Genomic DNA, 15,113 nt, shown 5'->3' with positions numbered 1-15,113 from the left:
AATATTGATGAAAGTCAGAACAAATCCTGGAATTTTTCACCAGCACTTGACGCCCGAAACAATCATATAATTGAGTCATAACTAATCTGATCGTGAGTTAAATTTATCAAGTTCTAACCAGAATATTTGGAGGGTGCAGTATGGATCACTTGGGTGCTTGCAATAACATATATGCTGAGTAAATCAAAATGCTCGGTGGATTAGATTTGTCTACAAGACTTTTATTTTCAAAGTCAGCTTGATATCCGTATCTTTCCTTAGATGGAAGGCATGAAAACCAGTCTAGCATCACAAGAGGCCAACATGGTGGTGGCAAAGCGTACACCACTTACCGGATGGCCTAGCATACTTTAAATTTTGTTAGATTGAGTGATTCATACATGAAATCAATATGAAAATTATCAATATTCTCAGAAATTGTGACTATTATAATCATTATGTCTTTAATCTGCTGAAAGACAAGATAAAGCTATGGCGTTGATGAAATGTAACCTGGTACTTGTGATTTGTGTTGCTAATCGCACAAGTACACAAATCTAACAACGAACATTTTCAAATGTTATAGAGAAATAATAAAAAATATTAAATGAAAGTCGTAAACTGGTTGTAATAATAAATAAAAACAAAAGAACACAAAATTTTCCATATTTATATATTCCGAGAACAACTTCTGGAGTTTTTCACATGACTACCACATGGACATGTGCTCTCTGCTTGATAAATTAGACTGGCCAGATTGCTGGTTTTTACAAAAATGCATAAACAGTATGATTTAAATGAGACCCCCTCAATGCTTCCATTTGAGTTAGAAAATGGTGACTTGGAAAGAATCTTTTTTTTCTTTCTAAAAAATACATAATTATTACCTAAATTATCTATTTCATTGACTTGGGCCTGATTGAGCATTCATCATACTCAAATATATTGCCATATCCTGGTTGAATTGTTTATCATAATTTAGTTTAGCACTTCTACATCTAATTATAAATGATCATTAACTGTGAAGATTGCACAACCACTTTGCCCAGATCTTGGGCTAAGGGTCATGGTAGCATAGGCAACAGTGTCACATTTTATAGATTAATTTAACTTTTCATATCCAGGTGCGAGAGCTTAGCTCAGAGTTGAATGAGTACAGACAATCTGTCCCAGACTTAGAGGAAAAAATTGTTGGTCTTCAGGCTGAGACAGAGGTGCAGGATAAAGCTCTAAGGTAATTATCTGTATAATTACTTCATCCTTCTTATTTGAAGTAATTAGCTGTATAATTACTTCATCTTTCATATTTGAAGTAATTATCTGTATAATTACTTCATCCTTCATATTTGAAGTAATTATCTGTACAGTTACTTAATCCTTCATATTTAAGACTGCCAGTCACTGAGAAAATTTGAGCCAACAGACTTGTGACCAGTTTTATGCTTTCCTGCTTTATGACCAGCCTTAAAAATAAAGATATTAACCAATCAGACACCTGGACTGGAGGTCATAAATCTCAGAACTTAAGTCAGAGAATAAGTCAATCTAAAAGAAACTTTCAAAGTTTACTAAAGCTTGAGTATTGTATCTTTACATCTTGGTTTGAGTGTTATGGGTGTTTTTTTATATTATAAATCTTTGGTCGGGACAGTAGAGCATCATTCCCTTCAGGAGACTCTTGTTTTGGCGCAGATGCAAAAGTCTGCTATCTTCTTTCTTTGATTATCCATCATTCATCTGTTAAAGAATACTTTTCATTGTCACTCTTCCTATGCCACTGTGGGCATTAGTGAGAAACTTTAGCAGGGGACTGACCAACTAAAATTGGACTGACAAATTAGCTGTAGATAGACTAGCAGTTGACTGAAATATTACCAGTGAACTGACAGTTTAGCTTGTCTGACAGGTTCAGAATGAAAAGGACCTTTTTACAGTCCATATTTCTCGGATGGTGAAAATCTGTAAAATTATTTTATCTTGTATATCCGTGTTTCACAAGCTTATAACGTTTGTGTACAGTACCCCTTTTGAGACATTGGTCTTATTAGAATACCCCTTTTCCCAGTGCCGCTATGTCTTTATAGTGATTTATTTTGTGCAGCATAACTGCTTAAACCCTTTTGTGTACGACCAGTGGTATGAGTACCACACTTTTGTGTACCACCAGTGTTATGATTACCACACTTTTGTATACCACCAGTGGTATGAGTACCACACTTTTGTGTACCACCAGTGTTATGAGTACCAAACTTTTGTGTACCACCAATGTTATGAGTACCACACTTTTATGTACCACCAGTGGTATGAGTACCACACTTTTGGAAACAACTGTTGTATATGATTGACAAGACATTATTGAGTGTAGTTCAGGTGCTATGGTAAAAGTGTTAACAAGTTGTTTTTTTGTATCATCTGTTGTATTTATCTGAAACTGTCATATATTAGAACTATTGTAATGAGGTTAATGAGGTTTTAATAAGCTTGGAACCCTTGTTTTAACTCTAATCATTAAAAAAACATTCACTGGCATGGTGCTGCATTCAGGATTGTACAAGTTAGATAGCCGATTGAGACTAGTTAATTTTTTTGCTGGACAAGTGCAAAGATGACGAGTTGAACCCAGGGCAAGTGCAGAAATGTGGCAAAATTTGAGTTTTGATTGAACACAGGCATATTTAATAACAAATGTATGATATATCACTACTAGAAACCACAGATTTACAGACCTAGTGTACAACTTCATTGTTGTTAATATCTTCTTGTGTTAGAGGCACATTCAGAAACAAAAGTATAAACTTTAGCAAACAGTGAAAAATGAAGTCAGTGAAAATCAATGAATTCACAGTAATTCCATTTACATTAAAACATCACATGTATATCATTATGATGTAATGAAGTTCAGGTGTTTCAATTTTGTTTTTAACAAAAAAACATGTGGATTTATATTGTTTATTTACACTGAGTTTAATCTGTCATTGGATTTAATAAGGTAGAATTATGGGCCAAATGTACAGAGAGAATAACTGTTTCAGTCAATATTTACATGGCTTCATTTGTTGAAATACAATGCAGAATCTTACAATTTTATGTTATTGTTTCAGTCGATATTTACCAGTATATTTCTTCGATTGTTGAAATACAGTGTAGAATCTTACAATTTTATATTATTGTTTCAATCAATATTTATATGGCTTCATTTGATGAAATATAGTGCAGAATCTTACAATTTTATGTTATTGTTTCAGTCAATATTTACCAGTATATGGCTTCAGTTGTTGAAATACAGTGCAGAATCTTACAATTTTATGTTATTGTTTGCTTTATTTCATGCATAGCTAAGACAAAATGTAAAATTGGATGAAATATTATGGAGACACATTTCCATAAGTTAATAATGTCTCTTTTACTTAAGATTTTTTTTTATAAATATTTTTATTTTTAGTTAAAATACCAAAGTGTGCTGACATTTTATAATCATTGCTACACTTTTGTTACAATTCAGGGGAAAGGTGAGATACTGTATTCATGCAAATGAAAGTGATGATAAAATAACAAGTACCATAAATGCATTCTGGGTATTTTTCTTGATTGTCTGGTAATATTGTTTGCAGGGAAGCAGAAGAAAGATATGAGCATTGTCAGCGGGAAGTTGTGGATGCATCACGCAAGATTAAACACTGTCAACAGGAAATAGAAGATCTTCGAGCAGAAATGATGGAAGAGAAAAAACTTCGTAAAGCGTAAGTGGTCAAGTCATCGAGATTTGGGATCTGATGCTTTACCAATGTAAAGTTCATAATATGAGTATAATACAAATATGTTTAATACTTCACGAGAACAAGAAATGCACAGATGAGTCCAGGTCCCAGTTTCACTAAACAGTTTAAAATTTCTTCTTCAGATTGAGATTCTTGATTATTTTTCTTATTGTCTCGTTGGCAACAGTGATTTTGTCACAGAACATTCAGCAGAAATCGATAGTCATAAAAGTTAGAGTTTTCTTTATAGGAGTTCTGTCTCATTTCAGAAGATTTTTTTGGAATTCCGCAACTCTTTTAATCAAATTTGAAAAGGTTAACGTATGCTAATTCTTAAGCTAAAAAGTGATTTCACATTTACACTAACTCTACTGCTGACACTAATTTGATACCAATCAGCAACACAGAATTGAGGGAAATGTTTGAAGATTTTTGTGAAATTGAGACTATTCCATGATTTTAAACATGAGTGTATCATTTTATATAATTTCTGTGCTTGCATAATTATTCTTGTTATTTCATGCAGAATGAAAACATACGTCTATTATTGTGCTATAGTGTCATTCAACATTAATACATACATCATGAGAAATATTTATTTTCACTTCTTTGTCTGGAAAGTATTGCAGTAGTTATACATGTTTTCTGTGATGAGTGCCTAGCAGAAATAGTTAATTAGGGGACTGAAGCAAATTATTATAATGAATTAAGTGGAAGAGCATGGAATGGTATTGGATAAAACTTTACTGTCGTTGACGACAATGTTCATAAATAATTCCAGCCCACATTTTCAGTTATTGCCAACAGTACATACACAGCTGTGGAAACCATTATACAACTGAAAACTCTGCAGTAAATTGTTTTAAATAATTCACTGTGTGAAATGATTATAAATTATGGTGAAGACTATTTTAGTAAATTTACCAAGGTATCAGATTTAATTTCTTGCATGTAATGAAGTTTGCTAATTGGACATTTTGCATATAGACTTGAAATCACATTGTAACTGTCAGACTGTGTAATTTATTTGTTTTCTCTTTCTGATGTTCACAGGATATAATAAAAATCTAGTATGCTTCCCAAAATGTTTTAAGTATTTATAATAATTTTGAAAATTAAAAATAAAAAGATATTTGTAAAAGCATTATCCATATATATATATATATATATATATATATATATATATATATATATATATATATATATATATATATATATATTGCTGGCCATAAATCTTCACATAAGTAAGTACATATACTTTAAAGTATCATAGATAAGGAATATTTGCATAACACATCTGACTGCTCTGGTGGCACAGTGGTTAGAGCATCCACCTTGGATGTGGGAGGTCATGGGTTTGATCCCTGGCTAAGTCATACCAAACACTTACAAACACTTACAGACATGGTACTAACAGCTGCCTCGCTTGGCGCTCAGCATTAAGATGTTAGTATTAGGACTGGTTGGCCTGGTGTCAGCATAATGTGACTGGTTGGGACATCATGCTACTTGTCTGTTGCATGATGCCTCAGTGTTAGACATCACTATAAACTGCCACACTGCAGACATCTTAGCGATATGACTGAAAAATTCTTAAAGCAACATTAAAAGTCCAAATCACACACACATAGTACATCCATTTGTCTGTGACCTGATATATTATATTATGCTTTTAAAATGTATCAGTTTAGTAAACACATTCACCAGTTGTGAATATTAAAGAAACAAAGGGGGAGGGCTAGAATGCCAATCTTGCCATTTTTGGGGTCCATCAAACTTTGAAATATTACTGATTGTTCAGTGTATGAATTTGTTTCTTCAGTATGATGTTTGAAATACATGTATCTAAACTGTACTTAATGTAACACATTATAACCAGTAAATGTTATACCCAAATTCATCTTTCCGTTGAAAATGTCAACATATATGTAGTTGTACCAGCCAGTGAATCATAATTATCTATAGTCATCATTTATATTTTTGGAGATTTTTAGCTGATGTTTTTAAGTGACAGGCATCATCTTTGACACTTCCGTTAGCAGAAACATTGGCTGCTTGCTGGTATTCACTAATTTCACAAACATTATCTTCAGTTGCTTGCCTCATACATTTGACGAAGTCACTATGAAATTAATATAATCAGAGACATCAACATCCTTGTTATGAGACCCAACTAGTCACACACCAAGGAGAACATCATCTTCGTTATCACTATATCTGGTAATTACATCAGTTTGATCACAAAACCCTGCAGTAACAAAATACGTTGGAAGACATTGTAGTCAATGGAAGACATTGTAGTCAAAAAGTGTCAGAAAACCGATATCTTTTCATTTTTCATTGCATGTGATCTGAGACCTGTGATATATTATAAATTATTGAGTATGTTATTTAAACAACTGCCGTTTTTGACCTAGTTTAGGTATGATAGGTGATAAAAACTTTATTAATTTTCTGTGGCAGACCACTTGAATGAAATCATCTAACCAGTCAGATTTGTAAGAAAGGAACATTTTAACAAAGCTTTTGAAATATACAGTAATGAGGAATTTTGCCATGGAAATTAAATTCAAATGTTCCAACAGAGAAAATGTTTATCCAGGACTGTAATAAATAATCTTTACGGTATATTTGATTCACTTTTATAAGCAAAGTACAAATATTATGGATTTCAAGGTTGCTATAAGCTAAAAATTTCAAGACCAGTGGGTTGTTATGCCTTTAAAGTAAGCATATTCCATATGTACGATATTTGTGGAGACAAATTAATTTTTAAAGTTATTTTTTTGTGCACTGTATGTTCTGGGACACATAGTTTTTTTTTTAAAAGCAATAAGTTGTGTGACACCTTTCAGATCATTAGAAAATTGCATGTCAGAAAATGAACTCAACTGAAATTTTATTTAAGAAAAATATAAAACTGTACTTAAGATAAAACTCTATAATCCACTGCTACGGCAGCATCTCATCAAAATACCCTTCTCCTGCACAAGTAGGTGAATATTTTTTTTAAAGTTTTCTCATGCTTTGAAAAATTATCATTAGAGGCAACACATATCCTGAAACAGAAACTGCAAGGACCACATTTTTTTTGTTGCATTCTGTATAGACAGTGGTATATCTGGAAGCATGAAACATATTGTGTCAATGCATCTTGATGAGTACTACACCTTCCTCACAAAATTAGGTCACTGTGATCCATATGTTATACCTCAATTTGGTTAACTTACGTGTGTTTTAACTATATAAAAATCAATAAACCAGATGATCATATACATCTCTGTTATTAGATGCATGCATTTAAAGTGGGCGCTTTAGTGGCTAATCTAGGTAATTACTAATGCATTAACTATACTTCTAATTGTTATCGTACTAACTATTGTTCATAGTTATACAGAGCCTTTGACTTTGAAATATCGTGTTTTGAGTTCTGCATGATGAAGTATATCTGGTAGAACATAGGAAAAGAAAATATGCTATATTTTTTTTTTATTAGAACAGAGACTCAGCGAGATGAAGCATTACAGAATTTCCTTGAGGTACAGGACACATTAGAAGATTTTCAGAAGAAAACAAATGATAGACAGAGAAAGGTATGGTTTGAAAGAATATAATGGGAAAATCACTTGTTACAATAAATTTTAAATGTTTAGATGAGGAGAAGAAATATTTACATAATAATATATTTTACATGAATTTCATTTTTGTTTACATTTGACCAGAATATAATATTATTAGATGAAAATATCTAAAAAAAAATATGTACAACCATGTGTTGACTAAAATCTGTCTTGCTTATGGCTAGCAGTGATGTAGTGACACTGTGTAATTTATCACACTACTTGAAACAGATCATTTGCTGGGAGTGAGGCTCTTTTATCTCCATTTGAATATCAGTATATCTTTGTGAAACCTGTTTGTGCCTCATCAGTGAGATTATTTTTCTCTGCCCAAGAGTAAATTCTTTTTAAAACATTTGTAAAACTTTGCATAATGTATTAATCAGGAATATACCTTGATAATTATTAGGGTCATTATTATATATTGGGCAAATATTGCTTTTAGCTAATTGATTGGGAAAGTTACAGAATCAAATATTCTATTCAGAAGGGAGATTAGGAATTGTAAAACACTCTTACTAGTTAAATTGGAACATGATTGGAAACTTTTGTGTTCGAGGAGTTTTGTTTTTCATTGAATTTAAACTGGTTATGATCTCTTGGTCCATTAGTATGTCATATAAGATATCGTCATTTTTCCAGTGCAACAATATCGTCATCATTTTTGTCAATATTACTATTCACTGGGTTTTCATTTTATAGGAGCTTTTTAAAATACTCTTACCAAACCATTTTTGAGATTTGTGTCTTTTTAAAGGTCGTTGTTTTCAAATGTTTCTAAAATAAATGTGGGTTTGTTCTGTACTTTATTAGTTTCTCCCTTTTTCCTATAACATAGTAGTCTTTCTTTAACCTACACAATGATCTAAAACTTTTCTTGAACTTTCTGTAATCACTTGTCATTACTGGAACTAGTCAACCAGAATCTCTGTAATTGTACATATTTTTCATGTTCTGACTTTTAACATTCTCTGGCTCAAAATGGTGCTTGCATTTTAGGTTGGAATCTTTTTTTTAAAAAACTTTTTCTTTCTTAGTGGAATAGCACATACTTGAAAATACTAAATTAAACCTTTTTAAAGCTTTTTATATTATGTTCACTCCAGGAATTTGAAAATCAGAACAAAATCTTTCACTCATTAGTTTATTTGTCTAATTACATTTTGTTGGATTAAAGTCATATTTCAGTATATGATAGGCAGCTATACATTGCATTCTGTATATCTGGTGGAAGATGACCCAGGAAAATCTTAGGGAAGAACCACTAAAACACATGAATCTACTGGTAAGCTTTCTCATATACACATGTTGTTCGAGCTAGAGAATGGAACCCATACAGAATGAGTTGAGATTTCAGTTATCTGCAAAGGCAAGCACATTTGACGACTTGGCCAAGCAGGGACCCCAATATCGTTTTGAAGATGCTCATTGAAATTGGAATTTTTTTATAACTTTCTTGTTATTAATGTGAATAGAACTTTGTGCAAATTAATTTGCTAATTAATTTTTGCAAACTTTTTATTGTGGTGAAAGTTATGTGATTGCTATCCCTGGGATTTTTTTGAGTATGCAATGTGTCTTCACATTGCTAAAGTGTTTTGGTCCTCAAACATAGAAGTCATCAATTTGTATGCAGCATATGTAATAAAGAGCTCATATGATGTTTTCAGTATAGCAAACGTTTTACCATTGGTATGCAGCCATTTCTGGGCAATTGATTGCTTTGGTTTGGTGTGTAATTGGATGGTATAACTAGTGGATTTTTCAGTTCTGAGGCAGTCAATACAGTCCCTTGCCCAAAGATGAACCCCAGTAGCCAACGGTTGGATTCAAACCCACACCCTTTTGGTCAGGGTCCTGCATGCTAACCTCTGAGGCAGCATGGCTCCTGCCTCCATTAGTTGGAGAGTGCATTAGGCCTAGAATTCATCTCTAAGACTGCAGGGGTCAAAGTTGTAAACAAAACAAGGTGATGTCCTTAAATAGGTCTGTGCATAATATAGGTTAATTTTTCTTCAGGCATTATAGTAAGGACCTTGAGCATGTGTCTGTGTAAAACAGATGACTCCTGAATAGAAATGAACTTGGTATTTTAAAAGCTTAGACCTGCAGCACCTACAATTGGGTATCGTGAAGCAGTTAAAAAAGAAACAAACTAGGTCACTTTTACCCTTCTAGGCTTGACATAAACATGTAAATCCATTTTGTGAGGATTTAGCTTTCTTGCTTTCCTTTCCATTGCAGTATGAGCAAGTGGAGGATGAATTGAGAGACAGTCTGGCCCATGCTAACAAAGAAAGAGAAGACCTTTTGGAGAGACTGGCCTATTTCCAGAACAAGGTCAAAAATCAGCAAGAGGAAGTACGGTACTATTCCTACCAAAAGCTTGATGAGACAGAATTGTCTTGCAAGTTTAGCAAAACTCAAAAGGCATCATGCGTATTAAGTGTGTCAATAAGGACATTGTGACCCATTTTCAAGTTACAAATTAACATGATTTGCAAGGGCTGCATTATGCTGCAGTATGAGGTTTTATATTTGTTTGAACTTTGCATAAATACAGCATATTTATCTGGGGGGAGAGGAGAGGGGAGCTTGCTTTTTGGATCTACGTCTATACATCTCTTACTTTAACACACGTATGTGTGCATATACTTACACATGAATGAAACACATCACAGGAATCTCTTTATAAACAAGTCAGACATGATATGTGGAGATTACATAAAATGTATCAACAGTTGTGTCAATTTTTATTTATATTGATCTTTAAAATAAATAAATTGCAGTGCACATATTTCACCTTCATAAGATATCAGAGCCAAAATGAATGATCAGATTTTCAAATTATTACAGTTTTTAACATATTCTAACAAGATTATTTTGCTGTTGAACCCACATTAGTGGAAAATGAGGTGTAGCAGTCACTTTTTCAACAGTGTGATAACAGTGGCAGCTGTAATAGTGTTGTTGTCAACAAGTTAACGTTTTGGATAAAGTTTAATTTGCGTATGATTCCTTAACCCCTTCATAGATTTTTGTTGTGACTCGTGAAGCAAAGACAACTATACAGTATGCTTGCTCTCCCCTTTTACATTGTGGTAAAGTTCCCAGAGAAGATTTTGCTTTGGGCTCTTGGTTAAAGCTTTGGCTTTGGAGTCATGTTTTAATGCAAATGCTTAAATTGTTGACTTAAACATGCTGGCTCTGTCCTTAATGATTGCCTCACATGATGCCTACAATCAAACACACACTCATAAAATAACACGGCTCCTATTTTGAGGTGATTCGGTTGAAATAGCCTAAATGCTTGTCATTTTGCCCAGATATTCTGCAAAAGCAAAGTTGATTTCACCATTTCTCAAGCTAACAACTACACCAATTACACCCTTTTTCTTGCCATTGAGTACTTTATTATTCTGAAAACAGTATCAACTCTTGTATCCTTTTTTCACCAAGTTGAAAAATATTTTGTTTTTATACTTCTTGGCTCAGAGGTGTAGTAATACACTTGAACCAACAGGTTTAAATATCCTTAAGTTTTATATGTATATACAATGGGATTTTTGTCATGATCGATTTCACTGTATTGGCTTATAGTGATAAAAGAGACACTATCTTTTACATGGTCTAATGGGATTTTGTCATGATTGATTTCACTGTTTTGGCTTATGTTCATAAAAGAGACATGATATTTTAACATGGTCTAATGGGATTTTTCTCATGATCGATTTCACTGTATTGGCTTATGTTGACAAGAGATGTGATCTTTTACATGGTCTAATGGGATTTTGTCATGATCGATTTCACTGTATTGGCTTTTGTTGACAAAAGATGTGATCTTTTACATGGTCTAATGGGATTTTGTCATGATCGATTTCACTGTATTGGCTTATGTTGACAAAAGATTTGATCTTTTACGTGGTCTAATGGGATTTTGTCATGATCGATTTCACTGTATTGGCTTATGTTGACAAAAGATGTGATCTTTTACATGGTCTAATGGGATTTTGTCATGATCGATTTCACTGTATTGGCTTTTGTTGACAAAAGATGTGATCTTTTACATGGTCTAATGGGATTTTGTCATGATCGATTTCACTGTATTGGCTTATGTTGACAAAAGATGTGATCTTTTACATGGTCTAATGGGATTTTGTCATGATCGATTTCACTGTATTGGCTTATGTTGACAAAAGATTTGATCTTTTACATGGTCTAATGGGATTTTTGTCCTGATCGATTTCACTGTATTGGCTTATGTTGACAAAAGATTTGATCTTTTACATGGTCTAATGGGATTTTGTCATGATCGATTTCACTGTATTGGCGTATGTTGACAAAAGATGTGATCTTTTACATGGTCTAATGGGATTTTGTCATGATCGATTTCACTGTATTGGCTTATGGTGATAAAAGATGTGATCTTTTACATGGTCTAATGGGATTTTGTCATGATCGATTTCACTGTATTGGCTTATGTTGACAAAAGATGTGATCTTTTACATGGTCTAATGGGATTTTGTCATGGTCGATTTCACTGTATTGGCTAATGGTCATAAAAGAGACACTATCTTTTACATGGTCTAATGGGATTTTGTCATGGTCGATTTCACTATTGGCTTATGGTCATAAAAGAGACATGATCTTTTACATGGTCTAATGGGATTTTTATCTTAATAGATTTCACTATATTGACCTATGACTGCAGTGTAAGAAAAGCATAAGAGTACTTTCTTTATTTGCTATTTATAGCAACTGTTTGTGACCCATTTCCAAGAAAAAAGATGGGTTTCTTCTTATATGAATTTCATTTTATTGATGAGCTAGTTACTTACAGATCAGTCTTTACTTTTAAAGAAAATGGCACCAGATGTTTAGTGAAATGCTTTATGGCGTGAGTTGTGGGTGTGGATGACAGAAAATGGTTGAGCAGGTGGATCTTTTCAAACTTAAAAACATGTCAGATCAGACAAAGGACCAATCAGCACTGTTTTACAAACTGTAAAAGAAAAATATGAGAGTAATGTAATGCAGCACTTGAACACATGATCATGCTCTTTGCAGATTTCCAGTTCACAATCATTCAGCGAAAGTTAAACACTTAGACTGGTTAAAATGAGTGCTGAACATAAATACTTTTTCAGCTTATTTTGTGTTTGTATTCTGGTACTAATCCATATGGATTTTGCCATTTGTGACAAGAACTTTGACCAGCTGCAGAATGAGGTTGGCATAAAAAATAAATGTATCCATTACATGCTGTAATTCTGGCTGATAATAAATAGATTACACTTTATACACCCAAGTTTTTATACACCCAAGTTTTTTTGCCACTTACAATAGCAATAATTACACTTATACCTCTAGAGGGTTAGCATGTATGATTGTCATGCCAGGAATAAGGAAATCTGCGGGTGTAATTTTTTTTGTGGCAGGCTGTTGATTGCTATTATTTTCCTAAATTAAGAGGTCATTTTTAATTTTAAAATTTATTAGGTGTTGTGTGTATTTAAAAAATGCTTTTTACCATCACTGCCCCTCTTTCATTTCAGGAAGAGCTTTTGTGAAATGTTTCTTATTTGTGATGCATAATATTTGCAAATATGCACAGCTGTAAACAAATGTTGTTCACTGACTGTTGCTTTTACACTAATTTTTTCTTCAAACAATATTTGCCAAGGCAGTCTGGTTTAATAGACAATACAAAGAATTATCACCCCACTGTAAACATTATTCACCAAGGCCATCTGGTTTAATAAGCAAAATGGATGAAGTTCAGACTTTATTTAAAAAAATGCACAGCAAAAGTTTTGTAACAAATAGGTTTTTAAATTCTTTAGATACTGAATAAATTTTAATGAAAGTCATAAGAATAATTCCATTTTTTTAAAATTTCGAAACAAATTATGAGTAGGTTAAAGACACAGACGGACAAATATGATTGATTGCTGGAAAAGACCTTCGGTAAGTAGTTGGTGATACATGCTGCATACTTTAGTAGCATTGCAGATTCTGCTTGTGATCACGCACTGACAATAAGACATCTGGTAGAATGTTGGAATCTGAAAAGATCCTGACATACAATATCTTACCATATAATACATCTAGTGATTAACCAGAAATTAATCAAACTCAAATTCTTATAATATTACATATTACTTTTACAAATCTGTATGTTCATAGGAGACTTCAGGCTTTGGAAGAAATGGAGCAGGAGAATCGGACAGATATGGATGAACAAAATATGGAACTGCGGTCACAAATCTCTAAACTCACGGGTAGGATCGGTATGTATTTTAATTGTAATTTCATTCAAACCCATTATTCTCTAGATCATACAGGAGCAGTTTGGATAGCAGTAATGTATGCATAATTCTTCTAGATTATACAGGAGCAGTTTGAATAGCAATAATATATGCATAAATTTCTAGATTATACAGGAGCAGTATGGATAGCAATAATGTATGCATAATTCTTCTAGATTATACAGGAGCAGTTTGAATAGCAATAATGTATGCATAATTCTTCTAGATTATACAGGAGCAGTTTGAATAGCAATAATGTATGCATAATTCTTCTAGATTATACAGGAGCAGTATGGATAGCAATAATGTATGCATAATTCTTCTAGATTATACAGGAGCAGTGTGGATAGCAATAATGTATGCATAATTCTTCTAGAGTATACAGGAGCAGTTTGGAGTGCAATAATGTATGGATATTTCATCTAGAGTATACAGGATCAGTTTGGATAACAATAATGTATGCATAATTCTTCTAGATTATACAGGAGCAGTTTGAATAGCAATAATGTATGCATAATTCTTTTAGATTATACAGGAGCAGTGTGGATAGCAATAATGTATGCATAATTCTTCTAGATTATACAGGAGCAGTGTGGATAGCAATAATGTATGCATAATTCTTCTAGATTATACAGGAGCAGTGTGGATAGCAATAATGTATGCATAATTCTTCTAGAGTATACAGGAGCAGTTTGGATAGCAGTAATGTATGCATAATTCTTCTAGAGTATACAGGAGCAGTTTTAATAGCAAATAATTCTTCTAGATTATACAGGAGCAGTTTGAATAGCAATAATGAGCTGGAGTTTGTATCCATAATTCTTCTAGAGCACAGATGTAACTCATACAGTTAGTCCTGGCCTAGCAGTAATTAAATATGTTTTTGTGTTCATATTTAGTTTGAACAAATCTAATGCCTGATTGGCTATCCTAAAATCACTAGTCAATCAGATGTCAAAATTTTATGTTGTGTCTCCTCTGAGATTGTTTATGTAATCCTTTTCACATGGTTTTTTAGTGTGTAAAACAATCATTAAGCAGGGTTTTGAGGGTAAAAAAAGTCTTTGGACATGGCTTCTAGAGTATAAAACAGTCTTTGGATGCGTCTTCTAGGGTATGAAACAATCTTTAGAGATGGCTTCTAGGGTGTAAAACAGTTTTAATAATTATGTCTTTACTGTAAAACAACTCTCTGGACATGGTTTCTAGGGCACTAAGGCATAATTGGGTATTGTTTTTAGGGCACTAGTGCATTATTGGGTATTGTTTTTAGGGCACTAGTGCATTATTGGGTATTGTTTTTAGGGCACTAGTGCATTATTGGGTATTGTTTTTAGGGCACTAGTGCATTATTGGGTATTGTTTTTAGGGCACTAGTGCATTATTGTATATTGTTTTTAGGGTGTAAAACAATCATTGTGGATGGCTTATTTGGTATAAAGTAATCA

The 15,113-nt window shown here is 33.0% G+C and overlaps 1 protein-coding gene across 3 annotated transcripts in view; it reads left to right on the top strand.

Moving 5' to 3' along the window:
- LOC149779252 (uncharacterized) overlaps window positions 1-15,113 on the top strand; it is a 132,623-nt gene that overhangs the window by 15,549 nt on the left and 101,961 nt on the right. For all 3 annotated transcript variants that reach the window (XR_016415594.1, XM_089939838.1, XM_089939837.1), the window contains exons 4-8: window positions 1,104-1,213; window positions 3,591-3,719; window positions 7,234-7,330; window positions 9,602-9,723; window positions 13,544-13,647. Coding sequence is in view for 2 of the 3 variants with exons in the window: in XM_089939838.1 (XP_089795964.1) it covers window positions 1,104-1,213; window positions 3,591-3,719; window positions 7,234-7,330; window positions 9,602-9,723; window positions 13,544-13,647 (562 nt within the window). In the remaining variant the exon portion in view is untranslated. The remainder of the gene's footprint in view (window positions 1-1,103; window positions 1,214-3,590; window positions 3,720-7,233; window positions 7,331-9,601; window positions 9,724-13,543; window positions 13,648-15,113) is intronic.

This window comes from Sinohyriopsis cumingii, chromosome 17, assembly GCF_028554795.1.
Source record: "Sinohyriopsis cumingii isolate HCF-2022 chromosome 17, ASM2855479v2, whole genome shotgun sequence".
Lineage (NCBI taxonomy): Eukaryota > Metazoa > Mollusca > Bivalvia > Unionida > Unionidae > Sinohyriopsis > Sinohyriopsis cumingii.
The sequence above is the reverse complement of the archived record's forward strand: the minus strand, read 5'-3'. Positions and strand labels throughout refer to the sequence as shown.